The following is a 23,536-nucleotide window of genomic DNA, read 5'->3' as shown; positions in this document are numbered from 1 at the left end:
GCTCTAGTGCTGTCTCTACAGAGGAACAGCCACTAACCTTTCTGGTTGAAGTAGCTGCCAATGCCATGTTATCTCATTAACTGTTTTGTGCCCTACATATCCCTATGACTGTCTGAAATGGCCTTACTAGACAATGCGTGTGAATGATCTCTTTATACTAGAATGCACATTCTCTAAGAATAGAGATCTACTTGTCTTGCTTTCTTGAGACCCGAATGGTACCAGGGGGATAATGGTTGATGGTTGCTTGGCCATAGCTTTGTCATTGAGATAAAGGACTATTTTAGGCAAGATGTTAGTGGATTTTTTTTCCATCATCCTTGTTTTATTTTGTTTTGTACATATGCACCTTGTAGCAAGATGCAGTTAGTGCTGGGTCTGGCGAACCTACAGTTACAGCTACTCCATTGTCCTCTTAACAAAGTATTGTCATGTTCCTAATGAAGCCAGGCTAGAGTGAATGGACTTCAGAATTCCACACCCACCTCAGCTTACTTTGAAAACTCCTGAACATTTATTAGACCCGTCAAGACAAATTAATGAACCCGTAAGGAAAATAATGCTGACCACCTATTGTGAGTTTCTCCCATGACAGTTGTTGTAGGCAGGTGAAAAGGAGGTCATAAACTGCACTGAGGTCATAGCCTGTAACTGTTATCAGGCTCTAAGTCTTTAAATACACACAATGCTGCAGATGGTGCAGAAAGTTCGATTCATGATTGATGAGGGCCTTTTGCAAAAGGTCTTTTAAAACTAATATAGGACAGAGAGCACAGTTAATGCCCATTTTGAATGTATACTCCAAATCTCTTATGTTTTAGAGTGGAATACCTGCTACTGATATGTTAAAGAAGTATCCCAGGAGATCAATAGCAAGATGCTACACTTCGGGCATGCTCTGGCATTCTGCAAAGGAAGCTCGCGGGCTCCCTCTGACTTAGCTGTGCAGTAACAGCAGCACGCTTTCACTGAGTTTCTCCTGCATCTCAGATGCTGTGCTACCTGCTGGCCTTTTCGTGGAGTGTCTCAGACGCTGCTGCTTAAGGTGGTCTGATGAGGTGGGCATTACTATACGCCAGACCTTACAGATGAAGAACTTGGGGCACAGAAAATTCGGATAGCTCCCTTAAAGTCCCAAGGTGCCAGAATGAATCTCTTAAAGTCTGCTGTAGAGCGCTGCCTACAGCCACCTCCAGGCACTGCTCCTTCCTTATAGAGGCTCCGAAAGCCTTTGCTCCAGATGAGGAAACAAGGTGAAGCTATAACGTGCCTCATCTGACTGAGCTGCGGCATTGCTGCTACAGTCTCAGACACTTACAACATGGAAGGCACTGTCTTTTATTTTCCCGACTGTGTCCTCTTGTCCTGCCAGGATGTCAGAGGATGAGTGACAGCTAGTCTGCTGGTCGTCTCTTGGAAATCACAGAATGGAATATTCTTCTGCTTTGAACCAACTAAGAGCTGGTGACTCTGGCCACACTGACTTTCTTAGAGCTGCTTTTCCTTCAGTCAAGTTTGACTCTCAAGAGTCTGCCGTGGGGCAATTGCAACCCCAATGGAAACTAATATTTTTCTTTTCATTGCGGTGCTGGGGACGCAACTCAAGGCCTTGCGCATGCTTAGGTGAGCGTGCTTCCTCTAAGCCACACGGCTCTCCCCGAAAAGACCACCACTGCCAGTGTTGTGACTGCTGTTGTTGACCAGGGAAAGTGCAGCCCTCATCCCCAGTTGGCTTGGCCTTTTCCACCCTGCTCTCGAGTCACTGTGGTAAGTGCCTCGTCGCTAACCACGTTTGGAAGATGTTATTTCTCTATATTTTCATGAGATGAGAGACAAGGTGCCCAGGCACTGCCGACTGGAAGAAGCAATTGGAATTTGTATTTTGGAAGAATGATGAAAATATGTCAAACTCTGCTAACGTAAAAATAGAAGCCTGAGAACTGCCAAGCAAGCCCACATTCTCTTTTTAATCATTTTCCCTCAGGACTAAGATATAATTATGCTTAAGTGCCACTACTTATTGCTTTTAGAAAGTCTGCTTTTAATGTAAAACATAGGGTAGACGCTAATATGCTAAATAAAGAAGACTGTCAGCCCTAGACTGTCAGCCTCCTACCTTACAAATATAAGTGACGTCAGCGCTCCCAGGAAAAGAAAAATAATGTGTTCTCGCTTCATACAGTTCAGCATAAAAATTCATCTTTTCAAATTATCTTGGCAGGTAAAAATATTTAATATTTCATGAGTTGGGAACTATTTGAACTATTTAGGATTTGCATATAGAGCAAATAAAGTAAAATAATGAGGCTGTTAAAAATAAAAACAGTAACATTCTGAAAGGGTTTATTCACATTTCTGACTTACTGATTCCAGACATGAAGCGCATCTTCTCAAAAGAGCGCAGCCCATAGTCCTAAGCCTTCTGAGTCTCACGTCTGATGATATCTTCATCTACACTGAGAAGATGTGCATACACTTTCAGACTGCTCCTGCCTCAGCCAGGGCAGGAAGGACCTGAGGGGGTTGGTTGAGACCCGTGTGCCTTCCCAGTAGCCTCGGCATCCTGGGGCTCCGTGGTGCCTCCTCTCAACTGTGCTGATTTCCAACTCTAACCTGCCGTGTGGCATCACGTCCCCACTCCAATGTGTCAAACTAAAACCTGATAAGGGTGACGCTGTACTAGAGATTATCATTAGCTCCGGGGCCATCTAAGCGCCATTTAATTAAAAAAGGTTGCATCCAGCTGACTCATTCGGTATGAAAATCATCTCGTCCCTCTTTGGTTTTCCCCCCTGTGGAGAAGTGCAGTGCTTTTTAGAAGGTGAGGAACACAATCTAAACGACCTTCCCACCAGCAATATTCCAATTCTAGGAAGCCTGGGCTGTTGCTAATTGGAGAGGAGCACTTGCCTCTCTCTCAGTCCAACCTGCCAACAGTAGGGAGGCCTCCTGCTTCCAAGACTGGGAAGGGGGTAGGAGCAGGTTTCCTAAGAATCAGGTGGGAAAAGAAACCAGAACAAAGACTGCACCAGATACTCAGACTTCCCTGGATTTATAGTTTAAATTCTTGTGCTTGTAGCAGGTTTTGTTGAAGATGCCCAAGTGGATGGTTTTATACATTGAGAAAACAACCTGTGCACCGCCAGACACTGAGAATGCAGATTTCCTCAGCTGACTCCATTTACTGTAATGAGTCAGCCATTCTCATTCTTCCTGGCATGAGGTTTGGGCAGGAAGTGTGTTCTTGATTCTAGAAGGGGGTGGGCATAAATATTCTGGCAAATAGACAAAAACATCGAAATCAACCTTTCACGTTATAGTCTGTCCCCTATGAATATTTAATGGAACTGCTATTAATGTGAATTTGTTTTATTTTATTTGGGGATAGTAGAACCATTTCATTCAGAGACTTTGATGATGATGGGAAAGAGCTAAAAAGGTTAATTCTATCTGAAGTCCTTGGCAAGGTAGATCTTCCTGGCTCCTTCACTGCAAAGCATGTTTTTAGTTTTACGGTGTGTGTGTGTGTGTGTGTGTGTGTGTGTGTAAGAGATAGAGTTTTCATTGTCTTTTATAGAAATTCAAAATTCATTGTGTCCATTATGAAGTCAAATCATTTTCCTTCTCACAATACTCAATTTACAGCACAGTTCAAACAAACACATCAAATAGTTCTAGTCTAAAATTTTGATTTCAGGATTTCTTTCTTCTGTTTTGGGTCTTCCCATAACTGTACATGCTTGTATAAACAGGACTCTGAAGATGAAAAAGGGTAAAGAAGGGTAAGCTGGTGATAGGATAAAGGATCCTGTCTTCCTAACTCTCTGGGGGAAGAAAGTGGAAAGAGTGAGGTACAGACAAGGAGCAGGAAGGCACTTCTCACCATGGTCAGGGCCCTTGAGGGCCAGGCGGGTCTGATGGTGGGGGAGGATCTCCAGCTTGACCTGGTCAGTGGTGTTGGCCAGGAACTGGGTGGCTTCGGCCAGTGTGCAGTACTCCATGCTCGTGCCGTCGATGGAGAGGATGTGGTCCCCCACGTGCAGGGCCCCGCACCTACAGGGAGGAGAAACAGCGTCACCAGAGACCTTTCTTCCCAGAAGGCGACTTCCATCTTCTTCAGAGTTAGAGTCTTATGCAATTATCATTTACTTAAAAAAACTGAATGTTCATGGAAAATACCTTAGGCATATTGGGTCTGTATCACGATGTGAAAGCTTGTGAAAAATGCGGAAAAATGTGGAGACATGATTTTTCTTATTTTTCTTGCCCTTAAATGTATTTTGTCCTTAGACATTTTGGGACAGGGGTACAAAATATTAAGGAGGTTTAAGAGGACAAGGGGGGCATGAGGAAGAGAACTTTTTTCCTCCATGATTTTGTTCTCTGACTTTTTCCTCTTAGGCTCTTCTATTTGCAACTGTGGGACAATAATGGCCCAGAATCATGGAGGCAGCACACACTTATGAGCTGTCTGTCACTCAGAGTCTTAAGATGTGACTTGTTGAACAGGCTAAGGCTCCTATGTTTGATGATGGAGAGCTTTAGTTACTGCCATCTCAGAATTGTTCAATGGAAGCTTCCAGTTTAACAGTCCCTTATTATGGGGCTCTGTTTTGTTATTCTGAAGACATTCATTAGCACAGAATAGAAATCATGTAGAAGTCAACAGTAATCAAACCAGGTTTACATGGGGAGTAGGAGGGAAGTCATGGGTAGGGGTCTGGCTGCTCCACCTTGCTGAACTGAAGACATTGGCTGGCTACTGGATAAAATGAGAAGAGCAGCCAGCACCCAGTACACCAGTCAAATGGATAGCTCCTTAAACTGGTTACCCATGGCGGAGTGGGAAAAACCCAAACGAGACAGGCAGACAACTAAAGTACCCAGCATCCCAGAGCTGGAGAACATCTCTGCATCAGAGGCTGCCCCTGTGAATGATTCCATGGACGGGGCCACACAAGGAACTGTAGACCTACTACTTGGGTTGCTATGGGTCACTGTGCCACCAGATCAAGGCAGCCCTGGGCAAAGGAGGAGGAGAAGGAGGAGGTTGAAAACATCCAGAGTGGAATAGCTGAGGTCTACCTAAAGATTTTCATAGTGACAATCTACTTATCAAGGCAAAAACATTTCAAGGCACCTTTTCCATCTGGAAATAGTATTCTGAGCTGATTCATACGGGGTGCTTTGGGTATGAAGAGTGGGGGTTTTCTTACCAGGAGCTGTAGAAACAATTTATTATGTAGAAAAGCAGTCTTTTGTCTCTTCTACATTTACATTAAAATGTAAAATACGAATCAGAAAAAAAAATGAATTTCATTTTTATCATGACACTGTAGTGGAGCTCAAGAGAACCTTGACTGAAGGTTTTGAGAAACCATTAAAATTAACAAACTATGTCAGTGTCAGGCTTGTCTTTAAAATTCATATTATTTTAAGAATATTATATTATCTACTTTTCAAAAAATGAGTGATATTTTCTGATACCAGGATTTAATTGTTAATGATGCAGAAAAACCCATGACCTCTCTGAATGGGACTTAATAAACCGAGACCCAGTAAGTGTGTTTGTGTGTGTGTGTTTCTATTGATAAAAGCCACACTAAATGTCTGGATGAAGTGACATTTCATCATGAAGTGGCTGATCAGATAGACACACTGCTACATTTCAAACAATAAATTGTTTTCTTATGTGAATTTTGTAGAAAATGGCAACAGGGCCATTTTTTTTAAAGTTTGTTTATATAAAGTATGTAAGTGTACATATTATACAAATGTGTGTACGACACTTTAAAATTTTATTTTTATTTTATGTGCATTGATGCCCTGCATACATGTATGTCTTTATGAGGATGTTGAATCCTGGAATTATAGACAGTTGTGAGTGTGGGTGCTAGGAATTGAACCCAGGTCCTCTGGAAGAGCAGTCAGCACTCTTAACCACTGCTCCATCTCTCCAGCCCCATGTAAGACATTTTTTTGTTTTTTACACTCAAACACAGTGCTAATAAAGAGATGCTTGCTGCGATACTCACCTGTCTGCGATGCTTGCAGATTTGATTTTGTCTATGACGATGACCTGTTTGTTACAGCACACGGAGGTAGTTAGGGCAACTCCAAGGCTGGCACCAGGAGTTTTGGCAACTTCAACTAGTAGTGGCCCGGATGCTGTTGCAACAGAATCTGTTGAATAATGCATTTTGGGGAAACAAAACAAGTAAAAAAAGAAAAAAAAGATAAAGAACGTTTAATCTGACACTATTTTGATAATTCACGTATTTTCCTACGTTACATCCTCACAGCCTGAGGGCACATTCCCCACCCAGCTGTGATTATATGTGCACATGCCAGTCCACAAAATTGGATTTCAATCTTTATACCAGTTAGGATAACATCTCATAGATCATTTTGCTCTCTACACTGCTTGGAACAGTAGCTGGAATATTTTAGATTTTCCTTAAAATCAATTAATTCAACACATAACTAGCATTTACTCCATATGTATATATGTGTACACATTGATTCATGGGGGTAGATGGAGAAAGGATAAATGGAGGAAAGAAAAGAGGGAAAGTGGGAGCTATAGATAGATACGTACATACATACACACACATACATAGATATATAGATACATAGGCAATAGAGGTAGATGATATCTCTAAATTATCAAATTGTAGGCCAAAGAGGCATCATTTGGTTAGGGTGGTCTCCTTCTCAGGAATGATTTTGTGCTTGCTTTATTTTGGGCTTAAAACACTACTTCAACTCCTGCTCATCTCTGGAAAATTGGTATAAACATCAATTTTGGGTAGGTGTTTCCAACTCTAGATCTGGTATGGTGCTTTTCACATGTGCTCCAACAGCCAGCACTATTCCTCCTGCTGTCACCCACACCTCCCTGTCTGTGGAGACTACATGCCTCTCTCTGTTCACTGCCTAATCGTAACCTTATTCTGAAGACAGATTCTGGGTCTTGTCAATCACCGTGTTCTCAGTGCCCATCACGGTGGTTAGTACCATGATGTATGGGGCTAGAAGGTGTTTAATTAATGAACAAGTAAAATATATTTTAATGCCATCCTTTACCTCCAGCACTCAGGAGGCAAAGGCAGGTGGATCTCTGAGTTCAAGGACAACCTGGTCTATATAGTGAGTTCCAGGCCATCCGGGGATCTATAGTGAAATATATCCAACCACCCTCCACCATACTCCTTTAAAGCACAGAAGGGGCTGCTGTCACATTGGAAAGAGCCCTAGAAATGGAATTTTAAATGTGGATATTTAATGATAATTTTTACAATATTTGGATTATGGGACCTTACACAAGTTACTAAAGCTTCCTAAGCCTGACACTATAGCTGGCATTTGCTACTTTGTGGGTTCCTTTTTCTCACTTCCACCCTTCTCCATCCTATCAATCCCCTAATATTATATAGGAGAGAAAAAGGAATAGAGGGCAAAGGGGTCGAAGTTGTTGTTAGACAACTTCCTGCTGATTACATGCATCGAGTTCCTTGGGGCAAGCTTGACATTCTCTGCCAGGATATCTGATTTCTTCTCATTTCTTTGTGCACAACAACTTGACAAACAGCAACCAACAACATCCAACTCCCAAACATCCAACAATAGCCACTCAGCCTGTCAGAGCCCTATCTCCCAGAATTCCAGATGTCACACACTCATGGAAACTATCTGCAGCTGGCAAAAGCCTTACCCTGTTAGGGCACAAGCCAAATCATAGTCACCTGCTGTGAAACAGCCTCTCATCCCCACATCTGGGGTTAAAACAAGAACATATTCCTATACCATTTCTGTTTGTTTTTTTTTTCAAAGAAACCAAAACTACAAACTTCTCACTATGTGAAAGCTTTTCTAGAAATTGTACTTTTCTACAGTGTTTATTACGATCAAGTAAGTGCATATAGACTATTATTATTGTTGATATTCCATGGCCTCAAACATTGGGAGTACCTCATTGTTGGAGGCACCTAGTGGTTGAGGCTGTGGTTCTCACTTAATCTGGATAGCCATTCTGAGCTCTTTCCTAGCAGGGCCCTTTGCTCTCTGCCTGACTTCACCTGGAGAGTGTCTCTAGACACAGACACCTCTAACCCATTTGATATATGTCCTCTGACACAGCTCCCTGGCTAGCTCTCCCCTACCTGGGCCTATATGATAATTAGGTGCTGTGTTTCCATTTATTTGATAGGAGCGTGTTGTACAATGCAAATCCTTGAAGCACCTAGTTCCAACTCATTTTTTACACCTTTTCTTGGAGCCCTCAACCACTCTCCAAGGGGTACATAGCCTTTGTTTTATGGAATTAAAGTTGAATTAGCCATCAGCTGGTTCCCAGGTGTGTGATCCCTGTAGGGTGCTTGCTGGCCATTCCAGGCAAGCTTCTCATCTCCTGCCCCTCCTGACTTCCTGGGCTACTGGGAGACAGCCCACAGGCAGGAGGAGAACCAACAGCTCATCATATTTGCAGGGTTGCATGATGGTCAATGTCTTTGTCTGGCTTTGTGCTGCCTTGCCGTTTGAGTTATTTGTCAATCAGTCTGCTGCTCTGTAACCACCTCTTTATTACCACAGCGTGACTCAGAAACTGTGAGCTGGAAGATCTGTGTGTCTGTAGCTGAGGCACAGGTACTAGGCACTGACTCATAAAAGTGAAAGGTTTGTGTGTGACAGCTGTCCTCAGTGGGCGATAAAATAAGGTATCTCGTAAATCGGGTAAAGATCTGTGCCGACGGCATACAGATCCCAATTTTTAAGGCTTCTTAGTTTTCTTTCATGTTGGTGTGGCAAAATACTTTGACAAAATCAACTTACGGGATGAAGGGCTTACTCGAGCTCACAGTTTAAGGTCAAACCGGCAGGTGTTTGAAGCAGCCGGTCACATTACATTCATAGTCAGCAGTAGAGAACAAAGACGGCACATTGCTGCTAATCTCCCTTTCTCAAACAAATCACAGCCAGGGGATGGTGTCACCCAGAGTGGACAGTAGGCAATCTCTTTCTTCAACCATCCCTACCATTGCACAAAGCACCCATGGGAAAAAAAATGACTCCAGTGGTAGAGACTGATGTTATGCAGTCTCAACAACATGGATTTTCAATCATCAAGGCTGACCCGGCTCTGTCTGATCTTGAGTGCCAAATATGTCAGTAGCAGAGACCAACACTGACCTCATGATATGGCTGGGATGATAAGCCAGGTACTTGATGGGAGTTTGACTGAATCGGACCACTGTCATCACAGAAAGAACAATGTGCTGTCCTTGCTGGGTTAGATATTTTTTTCTGGTTATATATTTGGCTTTTTTTAACATAATATTTCTATCAAAACTAACATTCATGGTCAGTGGTTGTCTTAATAAGAATATACACTCAAAATAATATATTTTAGTGCCTTGTCAAGTAGGGATTGGAGCTTTTTGAAAGGATTAGAAGGATTAGGTAGCGTGACCTTTTTGGAGTATGTGTGGCCTTGTTGGGGGAATGAAGATTAATGTTCTCAGCTATTGTTCAGTGCCGGTCTACTGCCATGCTCCATGCTCCCTTTCATGGTGAAATTCATTGGTCTTAGTATGTTATTATTATTATTATTATTTTTACCACACTAAAGGAACTGGTTTGATACATTGATACAGTGTTGGAATGACCCTTTCATTCCAACTGTAGCACCAATGAGTTGAGTTTTCTGGAAGGATGTATAAACTTTGATTCAGTGTCTAATACATGCTACTGTTTCTCTTGTATCCTGGATTCAAGATGAGGGAACTTGACCCAAGTGACCCAATAGAAAAAAAATTGTTGTATGTTCTTGCAATGTTCCTGCTGTCCTAGCAGTTTTGGTTCTGGAGGAAGAAGGGAGTGTTTTTGCTAAGACGCATGGGAGTCACTAGATGGTAAGGCTTCAGCCGTGGTTACATGGGGCTTCTGATATCCTAGAGGTCACAACTGCTGAGAAGTTATAGAGTTAGGACAGGTGACTGGTTCAGATAGCCAGGGGAAAATCAAACTGTTTCTCCACAACGGAAGTAAGGAAGAGTATGTCTGGAGTGTACATGATGCTTTAGTGCATTTTTCATTGTTAACTATGTCCTGGAATTGAAGTCACTGGAAATTGAAGTCACTACAACAATCCAATTCAGACCACATCCCAGTGGTCGGAACATTCAGAAGTAAGGGTATGAATAACCCCTCTAGGTTGCTGAGTTGTTTGCCTAAGGTGGAGAAAATACAGAATGGGTAGCAGAGAAAGGTGGTTACAAATAGTAAGGCTGCACGGCAAGTCACAGAAATGAAGATTGCAATTGCCACAGGAATTTACTTTTTTTTTTTTAAGAATATGTTTGTGTTTATCTTCCTCTCCTCATTTTTTTTACTATATAATGTAACATTTATTGAGATAATATCAGGGGTTGGCTGTTGCAAATTTATACTATCATATTTAAGTTACAGGACACTAAAAGACTAAAGGAAAAGCAGTGGCTCTGCAGGAGTTTTTACAGCGCCTGGCTGGGACTGTTGAGGCATCCAGCCCTGTGAACTGAGCAGCTGTGCAGTCTTCCCAATGTGAAGACAGTTACTGTTAGACTACCCTGACTGTACCATGGAAGCTAATTTAACAAATTCCCTTCAAATATACAGTCACGCTATTGGTTCTTTTCCTTTAGAGAACCCTGAATTCTACATAAGGCTTCCTGTATGTACCACTTTCCTAAATGATCAGCAACACTGAAACAACTTAGTACTGAAAAGGTGAAGATTTCTGTACTTTAGGGCCTGTTTCTATTCCTGCCATTCCAGGATTCATTCTCATTCACAAGAGCTGGGGGGAGCCGGCAGCCTTACTCCATCAAGATGTCTTTTTGGTTCTGAGGTGTTGTGATAGATACTTAATCAGATCCTGTCATTACTTTGTCCCTGAACCCCCCTCTGTGGAGGCAGCTACCAGCTAACTTCACTGGTCTCCTGACAGCATGTTGAGCTATAATCTAGGTTTAAAAAATTTATATCATTTTCATAGAATGATCAATTATTATTTATAAAACTACTTTCTTAACTCTGAGTGGATTTGAAAAAAAAAAAAGGGTCTGTTCCTCCTCATGGCCCTGCTGTACCTGATTATAAATTTACTTTGCTTTAAAAATAAAAGCAATGAGGCTTTCCTGTTATTTATGACTTAATCTGTTAATTTTTCCACTTGGTTCTACAGTGGAAAATTTCACAACATGAAATGTTTTATGAACAAATTTATTTAAAATATTACAGAAAATTACTTTAAACTGTTTGTATAACACATACATGAATCATAAATTAATTTCATGCTTATACTTGGGTCTGATATTGCTACAACTTCACTACGTATATGCAAATGATTTAAAATCAGAAACAAAATTTATATTGGACACATTTTTCATTTTGCTCCAAGCATTTTGGATAACAGACACTCTCCCATACAGCCTCTTTCATAATTTTCATGATTAAGTATTAGTTTTATTGTTTTTTTTTTTGTTGTTGTTGTTTTTTGAGACAGTGTTTCTCCATGTAGTGTTGGCTGTCCTGGACAAGCTTCGTAGACCAGGCTGACCTTGAACTCACAGAGATCTGCCTATCTCTGCCTCCCTGAGCTCTGGGAAGCCAGGTCTGTGCCACCATGCCTGGCTAAGTAGCAGTTTGAAAATAGTCTGTCAGGAGATTAAAAATACCTTATAATCACTTTAGTTAGTATTTTTTCTTAGCCCACGTAAGTTTCAAAATATTTACGTCATATCCTTGTAGAGTTCTAATAATTAGAATAAAGACTAAACGTTAGGGTTTTGTTTTTTTTTTAAATGACAGGAACAGAGATAGCACATAGCTGAGGCAGGTGATACCAGACCCTTTGCCACCATTAATTTAAAGGTGAAGAAAACCACAGCTACTCTCCCATACTTAGGTGATTGGAAACTGGAATAAAGGTCTCCCTTCAAGGAGTCTTCTTGGTAAGGATATACAGATATATACAGTATTTCTGCTTGAGGGCCATCAATGTGGAACCATTCTCTTTTAAAGTAGAATGCTTCTGAATTCTGAGCCAAGGGGTGGAAAGTCATATTTGAAAGAAGAGGCATTTTGTTTCAGGGCTGGTGGCCAAAAGAGTGGTCCTAGCTGTCCTTGACACACTGCTGCAGCTATTGACTGTAGAAGGTCCATCCTCTTTAATCCTAATTTAAGGGGCCATCTATAAAAGCAAATTTACAGAGCAACAGTGATGTCACACAAGTCAGAGGTCGCCACTGGTCACCAGAGAAGATCAAGGAAGGCTGGGAACTAACTTGACAAAGCACATGATAGCTAGAATGAAAATATAAAAAAAATTTACGAATGAAAAGAGATGAACTGCTGAACATTAATGGCATTCTAGTCAACTGACGTTTATGAAGATGGGAGGAAGTACCTCAGGATTAAAATTTTCTTATGGCTACAAAAATCTTAATGAACAGTTTGAAGGATGGTACCCAGTCTTCAGACATACATCACATAACATACTTTGACATTAAGTAGTTTTCAGATCAGAACTGTAACTTCCTAAGAGATCATACCAGAATAAAATTTTTATTTGCGCAGTAAAGACCATTGAGGAGAGGAGGGCATAGATACCACGCAAAGATGGTGGAAATTAGTGATACCAGCTCGCTAAGCAAGAGCTCATTCCCCACCCCCCCTCGCCTGTGGTAGCCCATAATTTCACTTGCTGTGGTCACTACCGAACTGACTTTCCCAATATGCATCTCCACCAAGTTCTTCTGCCATGTAGAATGATTCTTCACTGTGGCATAAGCAGGCTGGACACATGTCCCCATCCGAAGGGAGAGTTAGTCCACTCCATCACTTTTCCTGACTCGTTTCTCCCCAAGGTGTTCTACATCATATAAACATCATACAAACCTGAACGCAGGAGTCACGTCCCAGCTCTACCTTCTCTACTGTCCTAACCCATCTTGAGTCTACTTCTGAAATCATGCTCAACTTCATTTTTTCTTGCTATATCCATAATCACCTTTTTTTTTTTTTTTTTTTTTGTTCAAGCTGTCACCATAATCCTCTCATGCTTTTTACCTTTTCAATTCAAAGTGGTCTGTAGTGGAAGTTTTGGTTTCTTTAAAAACTCAGTTATGTTCTGTAAACATATTTTTGTTTGAATCCCAGGTGTGGGATATGGGGGCTGCTTTAGTTTCTCCATAGATGTTCACCGTGATTGTCTTGCACTCTGGAAGGGGCAAGATGTTTGCGGGCTGCAGAGTGAATTCTGAGGACTCTGAGATCACATAAAAGCCAGAGCAGGGGTGAGGGGGGTCTTGAAGGAAGAATGCTGCTGGTGGTCTCTCAGTTCCTGGTCTCTCTGCTGCTGGTGGTTCGTCCTGTGCATTTGCTGTTTGCTGGTTTGCTGGACTGCTGGATATCCTGACTATGAAGATTGGACCTACCCCAAAGAACTAAGTCTAAAGAGGCCTACGTTCCCTTTTTCCTCTAACCTTTCTTCTCTCCCAATTAATGTTAGGGAGTTGGAAGAGAAGTTGAGGTATAAGGACCCAAATAAATATGAAAGTTTGCCAACAATGATATTTCAAGCATGAAATCTTATTTTTAATCCCCATACTTAAAACCTTTCGGAAGGGAAACAGATCTTAATGCACATGTGGACCTATGTGATCTGGATGCTGCTTGTTGCTTCAGTTTTATTTGTTATTATCCTGTTCTTGTTCTCTATCTTCCAGGACCTGTCTGCTCTATCAGTTCTTCAAAACAATCACAAACCCTTCTGCATCATAACAATATACATTCTTCTCCCTATGTAGGATAGCCCAACTCTCACCTATCTATCTTTCCCCTACTTCCTTCCCCTGTTTTTCTTAAATGCCATATCTACAGGAATTCCTGCCTGAACCTGCAAACCTATGCCATCTGCCTTCTACACACTTTAATAGAGTCATATGTTTTTCTTTGGCAATAATTTTAGTATATTCAACATTTTTTTGTCTAGGTCGCTGCTAATTAATGACTCCATACAGTCTATGCATCCGGGACTTACTATTTTTGTTTCACAATAGTAACTCCCCAGTGTCTACAAGGCTTCATATGTGATAGGTGCCCAGCAATATGTATCAATGAAATGAATTAAAGAACGATTATCTCTTATTTTAGGCACAGGGCCAAGAGTCCTGATGACACAGAAGTTGGATTTGGGATCATGGTAATCCACACCTGAAACTCCCTGATGTCATTTCTTGAAACAGAGGGTACCCATGCACAGATGACACTAATGGTAAGGAACGATTTTTAATTTAACGTCAAAGCCTGCAGAAAGAATTCCAAGCAGCACCTCCTAATATAAGACTGTGAACTACATGATTTTTATCCAATAGCTTAAGAGTTAATGCATAAGCCCTTGAAGGGAAGGTAACTCCATTTTTTTTTTCTAGATGGAACAGATACTAAAGCACCTGGAAAAAAGTTGAGTAAATATGCCACCTGCAGGATCATGGACTCTTATTAGAGATGAACATCACATGGGTTTTACCTAAAGGCCCTTAAAGCAATGAAACGAATACAGTGTAGGTCTGAGAAAGGCATAAACCATTGGAGAACCCCCAAAGCAGCCCGCCTGCAACTACTTTTACCAATCAGCCCTTGGCAAGTGTCGAGGGAGTGGCAGTGGCACCGGAACAAGAAGAACTGGTGTAATCTCAGTGTCTCTCAGTTTGTTTTATTTCAATACTCACTAGGAAAGCAGCGGAACCATTTTTACCAAGTACCTCTTCCCAGAATTAAACATGTGGAAGTTGCTTTCTGCATCACAGAAGGGGATCTGCAAGCGCGAACGTTCTAATTGATCATCATACTTTTCTGGTGATTGCTCCCCGTAATAAATGTTTCCGCACAAAATCATGAAGATGCTCCGACTACCTCGTGGTACTAAGCCTATTTCCCTGGGAGCCACCCAATTTCTCCCAGGCCCTTCTGAAAAGTAGGGCCTCCAGAGTGCTGGCTGCTTGCCAAGATATCTGACAAGATACCTGAGAGATGCAGAAACAAGTGAGCAGGGCAGAAGAGTGAGGTGCTATTTAAGAAAGCGCAAGAGGAAAAATGGAGCGTGTCAACAGGAGAAAAAGAAACAGAAGAAAACGCAGGAAGTAACAATCAAGAACAGAGCCACAGACAGGTGATTAGTTTACTCCACTGTGGCGAAGCACGGTTGGGAAAAAGTGGATCATGTGGACATAAACTATTCACGGTTAAAGACGTCTCAGTCATTAAGATATCTGCACCAGGATTGAAGCCTTTGCTCGTTGTGCTGATTTATGGGCTACATGATTACAGGAGCTACGTTGCTGAGGACTGTTTTGTATGGGAAACACTCTGGTCTTTTGTTTGTTTGTTAATCAGTTTTTCCACTTCTGAGCGGTGCATTTCAATGAGTGCAGGTCGTGATTACAATTTCCTTGACAAAGCTGAAAGTCTGTATGTGCCAAGTTAGCTTTGCCTGCCTCATGTATTCAGGTAGAAATGCCTTCAGTGTACCTATTGATTAAAAGAATATTTTTATTAATGATATGGTATGAAAATAATGCCTGCAATAATTCCAACTATAGTGGAACTCCAACAAGATGTTCTTGAGTTGTTAGTCTGTATGTCTGTAAGTTTGAGAGTGTGCTTGTTTGTGTGTGAATGCATGTGTGGCAGCCATAGGTCAGAGTCCCATGTTCTCCATCATTCTCCACCGTAGTTTTTGACACCGTCTCTTCCTGACTCTGGGAGCTTGCTGATTTGGCTCTCTTGGCTGGCCACCAAGGCCCCAGGATCTACCTGACCTACTTGTTGCTCCTCTCTTGGCCCATGCTCAGGTAACAGATTTGTGTTCTCACCACACACATAGGTCAGGTCCCATGTTCTCCATCATTCTCCACCGTAGTTTTTGACACCGTCTCTTCCTGACTCTGGGAGCTTGCTGATTTGGCTCTCTTGGCTGGCCACCAAGGCCCCAGGATCTACCTGACCTACTTGTTGCTCCTCTCTTGGCCCGTGCTCAGGTAACAGATTTGTGTTCTCACTACGCACTAAACTGAGTGCCTTCCTGTGGAACCCTGAACACGGCAACCATGTAGACCCAGTAGAATTCTCATGACCTTGTGGAAGGTAAGTTCACACAACTCCCTTTGGAGGCTGTCTTAATTCATCTTCTAGTGCTGTAATAAAGACACCAAGACAACTTATAAAAGGAAGCATTAAATTTGGGTTTATGTCTTCACAGGGTTAGAGTCCATGATGGCAGAACAAAGGCATTGCAGCAAGATCATTTGAGAAGTCACATTTTGCTCCATAAGTAGGAGGGAGATGGATGGAGCGAGGGAGTGAGAGGGAGAAAAAGGGAGAGACACAGAGACTGGGAATGCCAATCTTTTCAAACTCAAAGCCTACCCCAGTAACAGACCTCCTTTAACAAGACCCCCCCCTCCCAATTCTTCCCAAACAGTTCCACCAACTGGGAACCAAGCATTCAAACATGAGCCTAAGGCGGTCATTTTCATTCAAACCATCACAGAAGCCCTTTGTCATTTTCCGTGGAAGGAAAGCACAAGCTGCCCTATGGCAACCCTATTGATGGATTCCCATGGAAAAGTATATAAAAGCAAGGCAAATGGAAAATACCTAAACAGTAAAATAGATTGTGGACATATTTGCCTTGTGAAGTACTGTACAACAAAGAGAATAAATTATCAAAACCAAATCTCAGCAATATGCATCTCACACATTAGTACTAAGGGTACGAAGCCAAACTTAGGTTTATTTTAAAGTACAAAACTAAGCAAAGCTAGTGTATTCTGTTAGAAGTCAAACTAATGGCTGCCCTTGAGATGGGAGAGTGTCGTAAGTGGATAGCAGTGTATTTTTTGATGCTGATAACGTTCCTAATGTGAGTGTGATTACTTAGATGTGTTCAGTTTATGAAAATTTATCAAGTATAAACTTCAGATGTATGCATTCTCTATGCTGTTGCACATTAGGTAAAGGTAATAAGCATATTAAAAACAGCATATTAAAAAACTCAGCTATATTAAAAAAGGAAGTCAAGTTATTGCACGGATGATGAAACTCTCATGAAAAGCCTGTCACAGGGGCTGAGATCAATCACCAGCCACCCTGCCACTCAAGGCAGCTTCACATATGCTACAAACTTTCCTGTCTTTGGACTCTTCTTCCAGCACAGTGACTGTTGTGATTGTTGTGATTATATGCTTTAACTCTCCAAGAAAAAAAAAAAAAGGATGTAAGATGAAGCTTATTTGAACATGGAAGGTGCACTCCGGTCTATTTTGCAAGCACTATATTTCTAGTAGACAAAATAAAAGAAACCAGCAATAATAATAATAATAATAATAATAACAACAACTTTAAAGTGGGAGCTGGGAAGATGGTTCAGTGGGAAAAAAATGTTTTCTATGCGAGCAAGAGGACATGAGTTTGGGTCTTCAACTCCAGCGTAAAAGCCATGCAGTTTAGTGGGTGGTGATACACTATGTACCAATCTGTACTTACTTGATGACTGAAATAATTAGTTTTCTCATGCACTTTTTGACTCTTAGGCCAGCTGTTCACCTGTTCTTTGCTGTCTTTTACGATATCTGACTTACTGTTTGGAAGTCTTAAAAAACAACTGCTGTAGGACTGGAGAGTTGATGCGGTGGTCAAGAGCACTTCCTCCTCTTCCAGAGGATCCAAGCTCAGTTCCCAGCACCCATATGGCAGTTCACAACCACCCTTAACCCCACTTCTGTGAGCTCCAACATCCTCTTTTGCATTCCATGGGCACCAGGCACACGTGTAATGCGCAGACACATATAAGCAAGTAAGACACTTGTACACAGAAAGTAAATAAATCTAAGAAAATTTAAACTGGGATTCCCAGTGTGTGACAACAGGCATGGGCTTAGGAAGTTTTCATCACTCAATTTTTATGTTACATGCACTTAAAAAAAAGAGGTCTTTGCTTCTATTACATCATGATGATATTCTCCCATATTTTCCCTAAAGCCTTTGACTTAATGTCATACGTGAAGAGCCCATCTGGAGTTTATTTCATTTTAATTAAACAGGTATTTTTTTTCTCTTGTTGCATCATTATGCCACCCAAGTCAGTGTCTGGTTCCTAGTGTCTACGTCTGTTAATGAGCATTTGGCCCTGATACTAGTTCCATTTTAAGTCAGGGCTACCCTCTAGGGAGTGAGTGGAGTCTCACTGGATGTGTATTCTTTGACTTGAGTGCAGCCATGTCAAGGGCCCCAAATACCTCACCCACGGGAATGGCAAAGCCTTTCCAGGTGAGGCTCGGAGGGATGGCACAGCCACTCTCTGATCCAAATGTGACTGTTGACAATATGTTCAGAAAATGTCCACCACAGCTTTCTTCCTGCCTCCACGTGTAATGGCCGGAAGACTGGCCCACTACAGACACATTAGCTCTACCGACTGTGTATCGTACTATCACTCCTTGCCCAGCTGGATATACTCTGGCTCCACCTCCCTGCTCAACTGCTTCTCCAGGAGAGCCCAGACCACTGTATCCTGGTCTTTCTGTGTCCATGTGTCTGTCCTTTCTTCATTCCCTCATGGCCCTAGTTAGGTAAATCCCTAGAGCTGTATAAGAACGTGGTACTATGGTACCTTAGTGGATTTAGATCTTAAATAGATCTTGATAGCTGACCTAACGGATTCTGTAGTTTTCCTGCTGGGAGGGAATTTCCCACTTTTCTTGACCCTCTGTAGAGTCGTGCTTCACCACGAACTTAGTTCAGTGCTAATTAGAGCTCAAAAACCAAGTGAGAAAGCTGCCAGCCCTGACAAGGAATGGGATACAGGAAGTAACCATATTGGGTATTGGGGTTTATATGACAGGTTTCAAAATTAATTTGACAGGCTGACATAGTTTTCACAGACATTTGTACATGCCTTTTGGAAACGTAATGATATGGCTCCTAACTTAAGTTTGTAGGGCATCCATACAGCTAAATGACAAAGAAAATTTTAGCTTTAGAACAAAGGAAAAGGAAGTCAGCCCACAACATTTTCTAAAGAGCCCCCGAGCTCAGGCGAGGGGATGTGCCATACTGTGAGACACATCACTTCCCTCCTGCAGGAGTTCCAGAAGGTTCATTTCCATGGTCACTGCTAATGTGAAGATGTTAGGAGAAACTTATAGGAGAAGTCAAGGTTATGCCTTCACTTGCTTCAGAGAGCGTAAACAGTCAAACTGTTATTTAAAAGGCCAAGCATTAGGAAAGAAGAAACATTTACCTCCAAGGTGATAAAATCCCTGCCCCAACTTGCTAAAACGATTTGACTTATTACTCAGAGTTACTGCCCAATCATCACAGTCTATGGCAAGTCCGATTCCCTCTCAAGCTTAAAACAGACACTGTCAGGCTTTCCAGAGTTGGAGAAGTCTCCACCAGGTCCTGCTGAGGCAGAAAAACTGCTTATGTAAGAGTAAGCGCCTGGCGGCCTGAAAATAGTCCTTAATACTTAGGAAGCTCAGCCCCGAACACTGCAAAGGAAGGTCAGGTCCCCCGGGAAGAACTAATGGCTAGGCGGCACATTGCAAACTCTCTTCTAGCATCGAGAGCTATGCGGGTGGCTGTATGAAGTCAGCACGTGCTAATTCTCTGACAGTCAGATCTGAAATAGGACGAATGAGTAGCAACTACTTTACTATCCCCAAAGACAGTTTCCTCAGAAACCATTGTGTGTGTGTGTGTGAGAGAGAGAGAGAGAGACAGAGAGACAGAGAGAGAGAGAGACAGACAGAGAGAGAGAGACACAGAGAGAGAGAGACAGATGTTAGGGGAGAGGACAACTTGTGGGGGTTGCCTCTTTCCTCCAGTCATGTGGGCCCAAGTGACAGAATTCCAATCACTTGCTTTTATCTGCTGAGCTGTTTAGCTGGCTCCACTTTATTTCTTAAGATAGGGCCTCTCCCTGGGATCCAGAGCAAGCTAATTAAGCTACACTGACTTGTGCATGAATTCTAGGGACTGGCCAGTCCCTGTTTCTTCAGACTTGGATTAGAAGCATGTGCGCACGAGGGTATGAGTTCTGGGCCTTTGCCTCAGGCCCTCAGGTGACATGTGGTAGATGTTGCTGACTGAGTTGTTTTCCCCAAAATGTACTTTAAAATATTTACCATGTGTTTACTTTAAAAATTTATATTTATTTAAAAAAATCTAATTTTTGGTTAGATCCAATTGAAAGAGCAACAACAATATTGCGTATTAAGGTAACTAGTGCCCTGTCCACAAGGAAAGAGAAAATCTTACTACAGCAAAGGCATGAGAGGAATCCTTAGTGTGGAGCAGTAGAACACCTGGAGAGAAGAAATAAGCCCATATGTGTTCAGAGTCCTTATTAACCGGAGCCTCAGCACATACTTATTCATTATAAAGTAAGCGAAACACCTAATCATATAAAAATCGACCTATACTGGGTGGAGACAGAAAATATGCTAGATGTCAGAATCAAATAAATTAAGATAGGTCAGGATGATGAATGAATATTAGAAATTATTATTTAATGTTTATATTTAATGGTCAGGTATAGTTTGCACAATACTTTCACACACGTCATTTCATTCTCTTGCTCAGCAAAACCCCTCTGAGATAGACCTGGGATCTGTGTCAAGATAATCTCCCACAGGAATGTCCTGGGTCCCATCTCTCTGATGATTCTAGATTGTATCAAGTTGGCAATTAGCACTAACCACTACACTTCCTACCTATCTACTTGTCTTCCTCTTCTTCTCCTCCTCTTCTTCCTCCTTCTCCTTTTGTGCTTCAGGCCACCTCCCCACCCTTCACATCACAGATGAGATATGTGTAGATAGGTCTATTATGTGGTGAGGGGAAGGAGTGACATGTCACCTGAAGCTATGGGCTTGGTTTGAAGGAAGTTATTTGTTACCCTATATGTTTGAAAAGAAGTGTGTGTATAATAATTTTGCTTTTTGCCATCTCCATAGAAGCCTTTGATGCCTTAGCACAGTGGTTCTCAACCTTCTTACTGTTGCCACTCTTTAGTACAGTTGCCCATGATATAGTGAACCCTCAAACATAAAATCATTTAGTTGCCACTTCATAACTGTGATTTTGCTACTGTTATGAATTGTAAATGTTTCATATGCAGAATGTCTGATATACGAACCCTGTGAAAGGATCATTCAACCCCAGGTTGCAACCCACAGGTTGAGAACCACAGCTTTAGAATACTGTAATGAATGTGTTTTCAGCTGTTTGGTGAGATAGGTCTTCTCCAGGCATCTGCTTCTCAACCAGGTTTAGGTATGAAGGGCATTTCAAAGCTATAAAGTACTGGATTGCTTATAAACTATATAACATTATGAGGTTTACTATCACAATTTGAAATTGAGGCAATTATGAAATAATTCTAAAGAACCAGAGAGTAAAATTCTAAAGAACCAGAGAGTAAACCAGAATGAAGCACCACTAATTTGGGAAATAAGACATATGGACTCCAGCTACAAATGATATGGTTTGGATGTGTTGCTTTCCAGTGGTTGGTCCCAGTGAAAGCCTGGGAGCCAATAGGTGCAGTGGAAGGTGATGGAAACTTGACAAGGTGGATCCAAGTGGGAGGTCTCTAAGCTACTAAAACTGCCAGCCTCAGAAGGGAATGATAGCCATTTAATGTGCATTCTCATAAGAGTGAGTACTATGGGTTGGGGAAGTGGCTCAGTGGTAGAGTGTTTGTCTAATAAGCATGTAGGGAGCTCTGGGTTTGCTCCCTGGCAACACAGGAGAGTGAAAACAGATAAAAAGAAAGTGTGCTGATTAATGTTAATTGTCAACTTGAGAGAATCAAGAGATGGGACTCTGGGCATGTCTCTCTCTCTCTCTCTCTCTCTCTCTCTCTCTCTCTGTGTGTGTGTGTGTATGTGTGTGTGTTAGGGTTACCTTGATTACATTGAGGTAGGAATGCTGCCTACAATGGGAGGCAGCATTCCCTACATTGGATCCTGGTCTGCAGCAGTGCAGCTGAGCAGCAGCTTGTATTCATTGCTCTCTGTTCCTGGTTGTGGTTGTCATGTGACCAGCTGCTTTAAGCTCCTGCAGCTTTCACTTTCTGTTGAACCATACCCTTCACTGTGAGCTCAAATGTCATGGTAATGGGGAAAAACTAAGACAGACAGACAAGCAAAGTGAGTGAGCCTGGTGCTAACTTTTTGTCTCTTGTCTGGCAATGGATCAGCTATGCCTTTATGTTATCAATTAGTAGGTTCTCACCATGCCCCACTGATAGGGCTGGGCTCACACAGCTGCCAAAACTGAGGTAAACAAACTCTTTTATTTTTACAGTATCACACCTGAGGTATTTCATAATACCAACAAATGGTCTAATACAATTGCAGTATTAGTATTATGCCCACATAATAGGGAGGGCAGGAGATTTTTACCAAGATGGAAGAGCTAGTAAATGTTTCATTTTATTTTTATTTTTTTTTTTAGTTTTGTTAGTTTATTTTCAGAACCTATTTTCTGTTACATTGATCTACCTACCTGGTTTTATGCCAGTGCCAGGCTGGATTTTTTTTTTTTTTTCAATGCAGTTTATTCAGGAACCTTGAACAATCATCTGACCCTGGGGAAAGCCAGCCCACAGCTTAAATAGCCTCTGGGTAGCCAACCCCAGCATACCACGTGGGCAATGCAGATAGGTCCACATACATGGAAGCAAGCCAGATCCTCAGCCTTAGCCAAATGTGGAGTTGTTCGTGACAGAGAGCACTCACCATCCGGAAGGTGGAAGGCGGAAACCAGCTCCATCTTTAAGGCACGGCATTACGCGGCTCTCTACAGTTCCCCCTTTTCATTTTAAAATGTTCACTGGAACTGTGAGTTAATGACATCGTATGAATGCCTACATAAACACAAAAGTCCTTTTCTGGGCTCCTTCCTCCTTTCTTCTTAGACAAGCTGGGGTCTAACATTCTGTTCTCTAATGGTGATCTGGGCTGCAGGGAGCTGACTGAAAATATGGAAAGATATCTTTGCATATAGTTAAGACATTATGAGAGTAAAGAAAAAAGAGGTAGGAGGATTCCAGGAAAGCTATTCCTCACTCTGTTGGATTGAGTAGATTTACCATAATTTAAATCAATAAAAATGCCATAATGATTAAGCACCAGTACATCATAATGAATTTATTGTCTCACTTTCTTCCCTCTAACTAAGGACTTTCTGAAGCACTCAATGTTAAATATTTGATGTTTTGACCGTTTTTTTTTTTTTTTTTTTTTGGTTGTGAGAGAGTGTAGGTATTCAAAATACGCACTTAGGCCTAAAACTATAATATTTTAAATGGTAAAAAATAATTCCACCTTCATTTGTAAATATCTTCGTCAGATTTTTAGTTTTAAAAGTACAAAAGGTGAATGTTACAGTAGAAATTAAAAATTTAAGTTTAGAAAATATATGG

General features: G+C 41.6%; 1 protein-coding gene across 18 annotated transcripts in view; it reads right to left on the bottom strand.

The window, feature by feature from the left end:
• Grip1 (glutamate receptor interacting protein 1) overlaps nt 1-23,536 on the bottom strand; it is a 642,849-nt gene that overhangs the window by 107,099 nt on the left and 512,214 nt on the right. For all 18 annotated transcript variants that reach the window (XM_060378110.1, XM_060378115.1, XM_060378114.1 and 15 more), the window contains 2 exons: nt 6,036-6,183; nt 3,884-4,053 (listed from right to left, as the gene is read on the bottom strand). In XM_060378110.1, coding sequence (XP_060234093.1) covers nt 3,884-4,053; nt 6,036-6,183 — 318 coding nt within the window. The remainder of the gene's footprint in view (nt 1-3,883; nt 4,054-6,035; nt 6,184-23,536) is intronic.

Source organism: Meriones unguiculatus, chromosome 2 (assembly GCF_030254825.1).
Source record: "Meriones unguiculatus strain TT.TT164.6M chromosome 2, Bangor_MerUng_6.1, whole genome shotgun sequence".
Taxonomy (NCBI): Eukaryota; Metazoa; Chordata; class Mammalia; order Rodentia; family Muridae; genus Meriones; species Meriones unguiculatus.
Note: the sequence above shows the minus strand (reverse complement) of the source record. Positions and strands in the feature narration are given on the sequence as shown.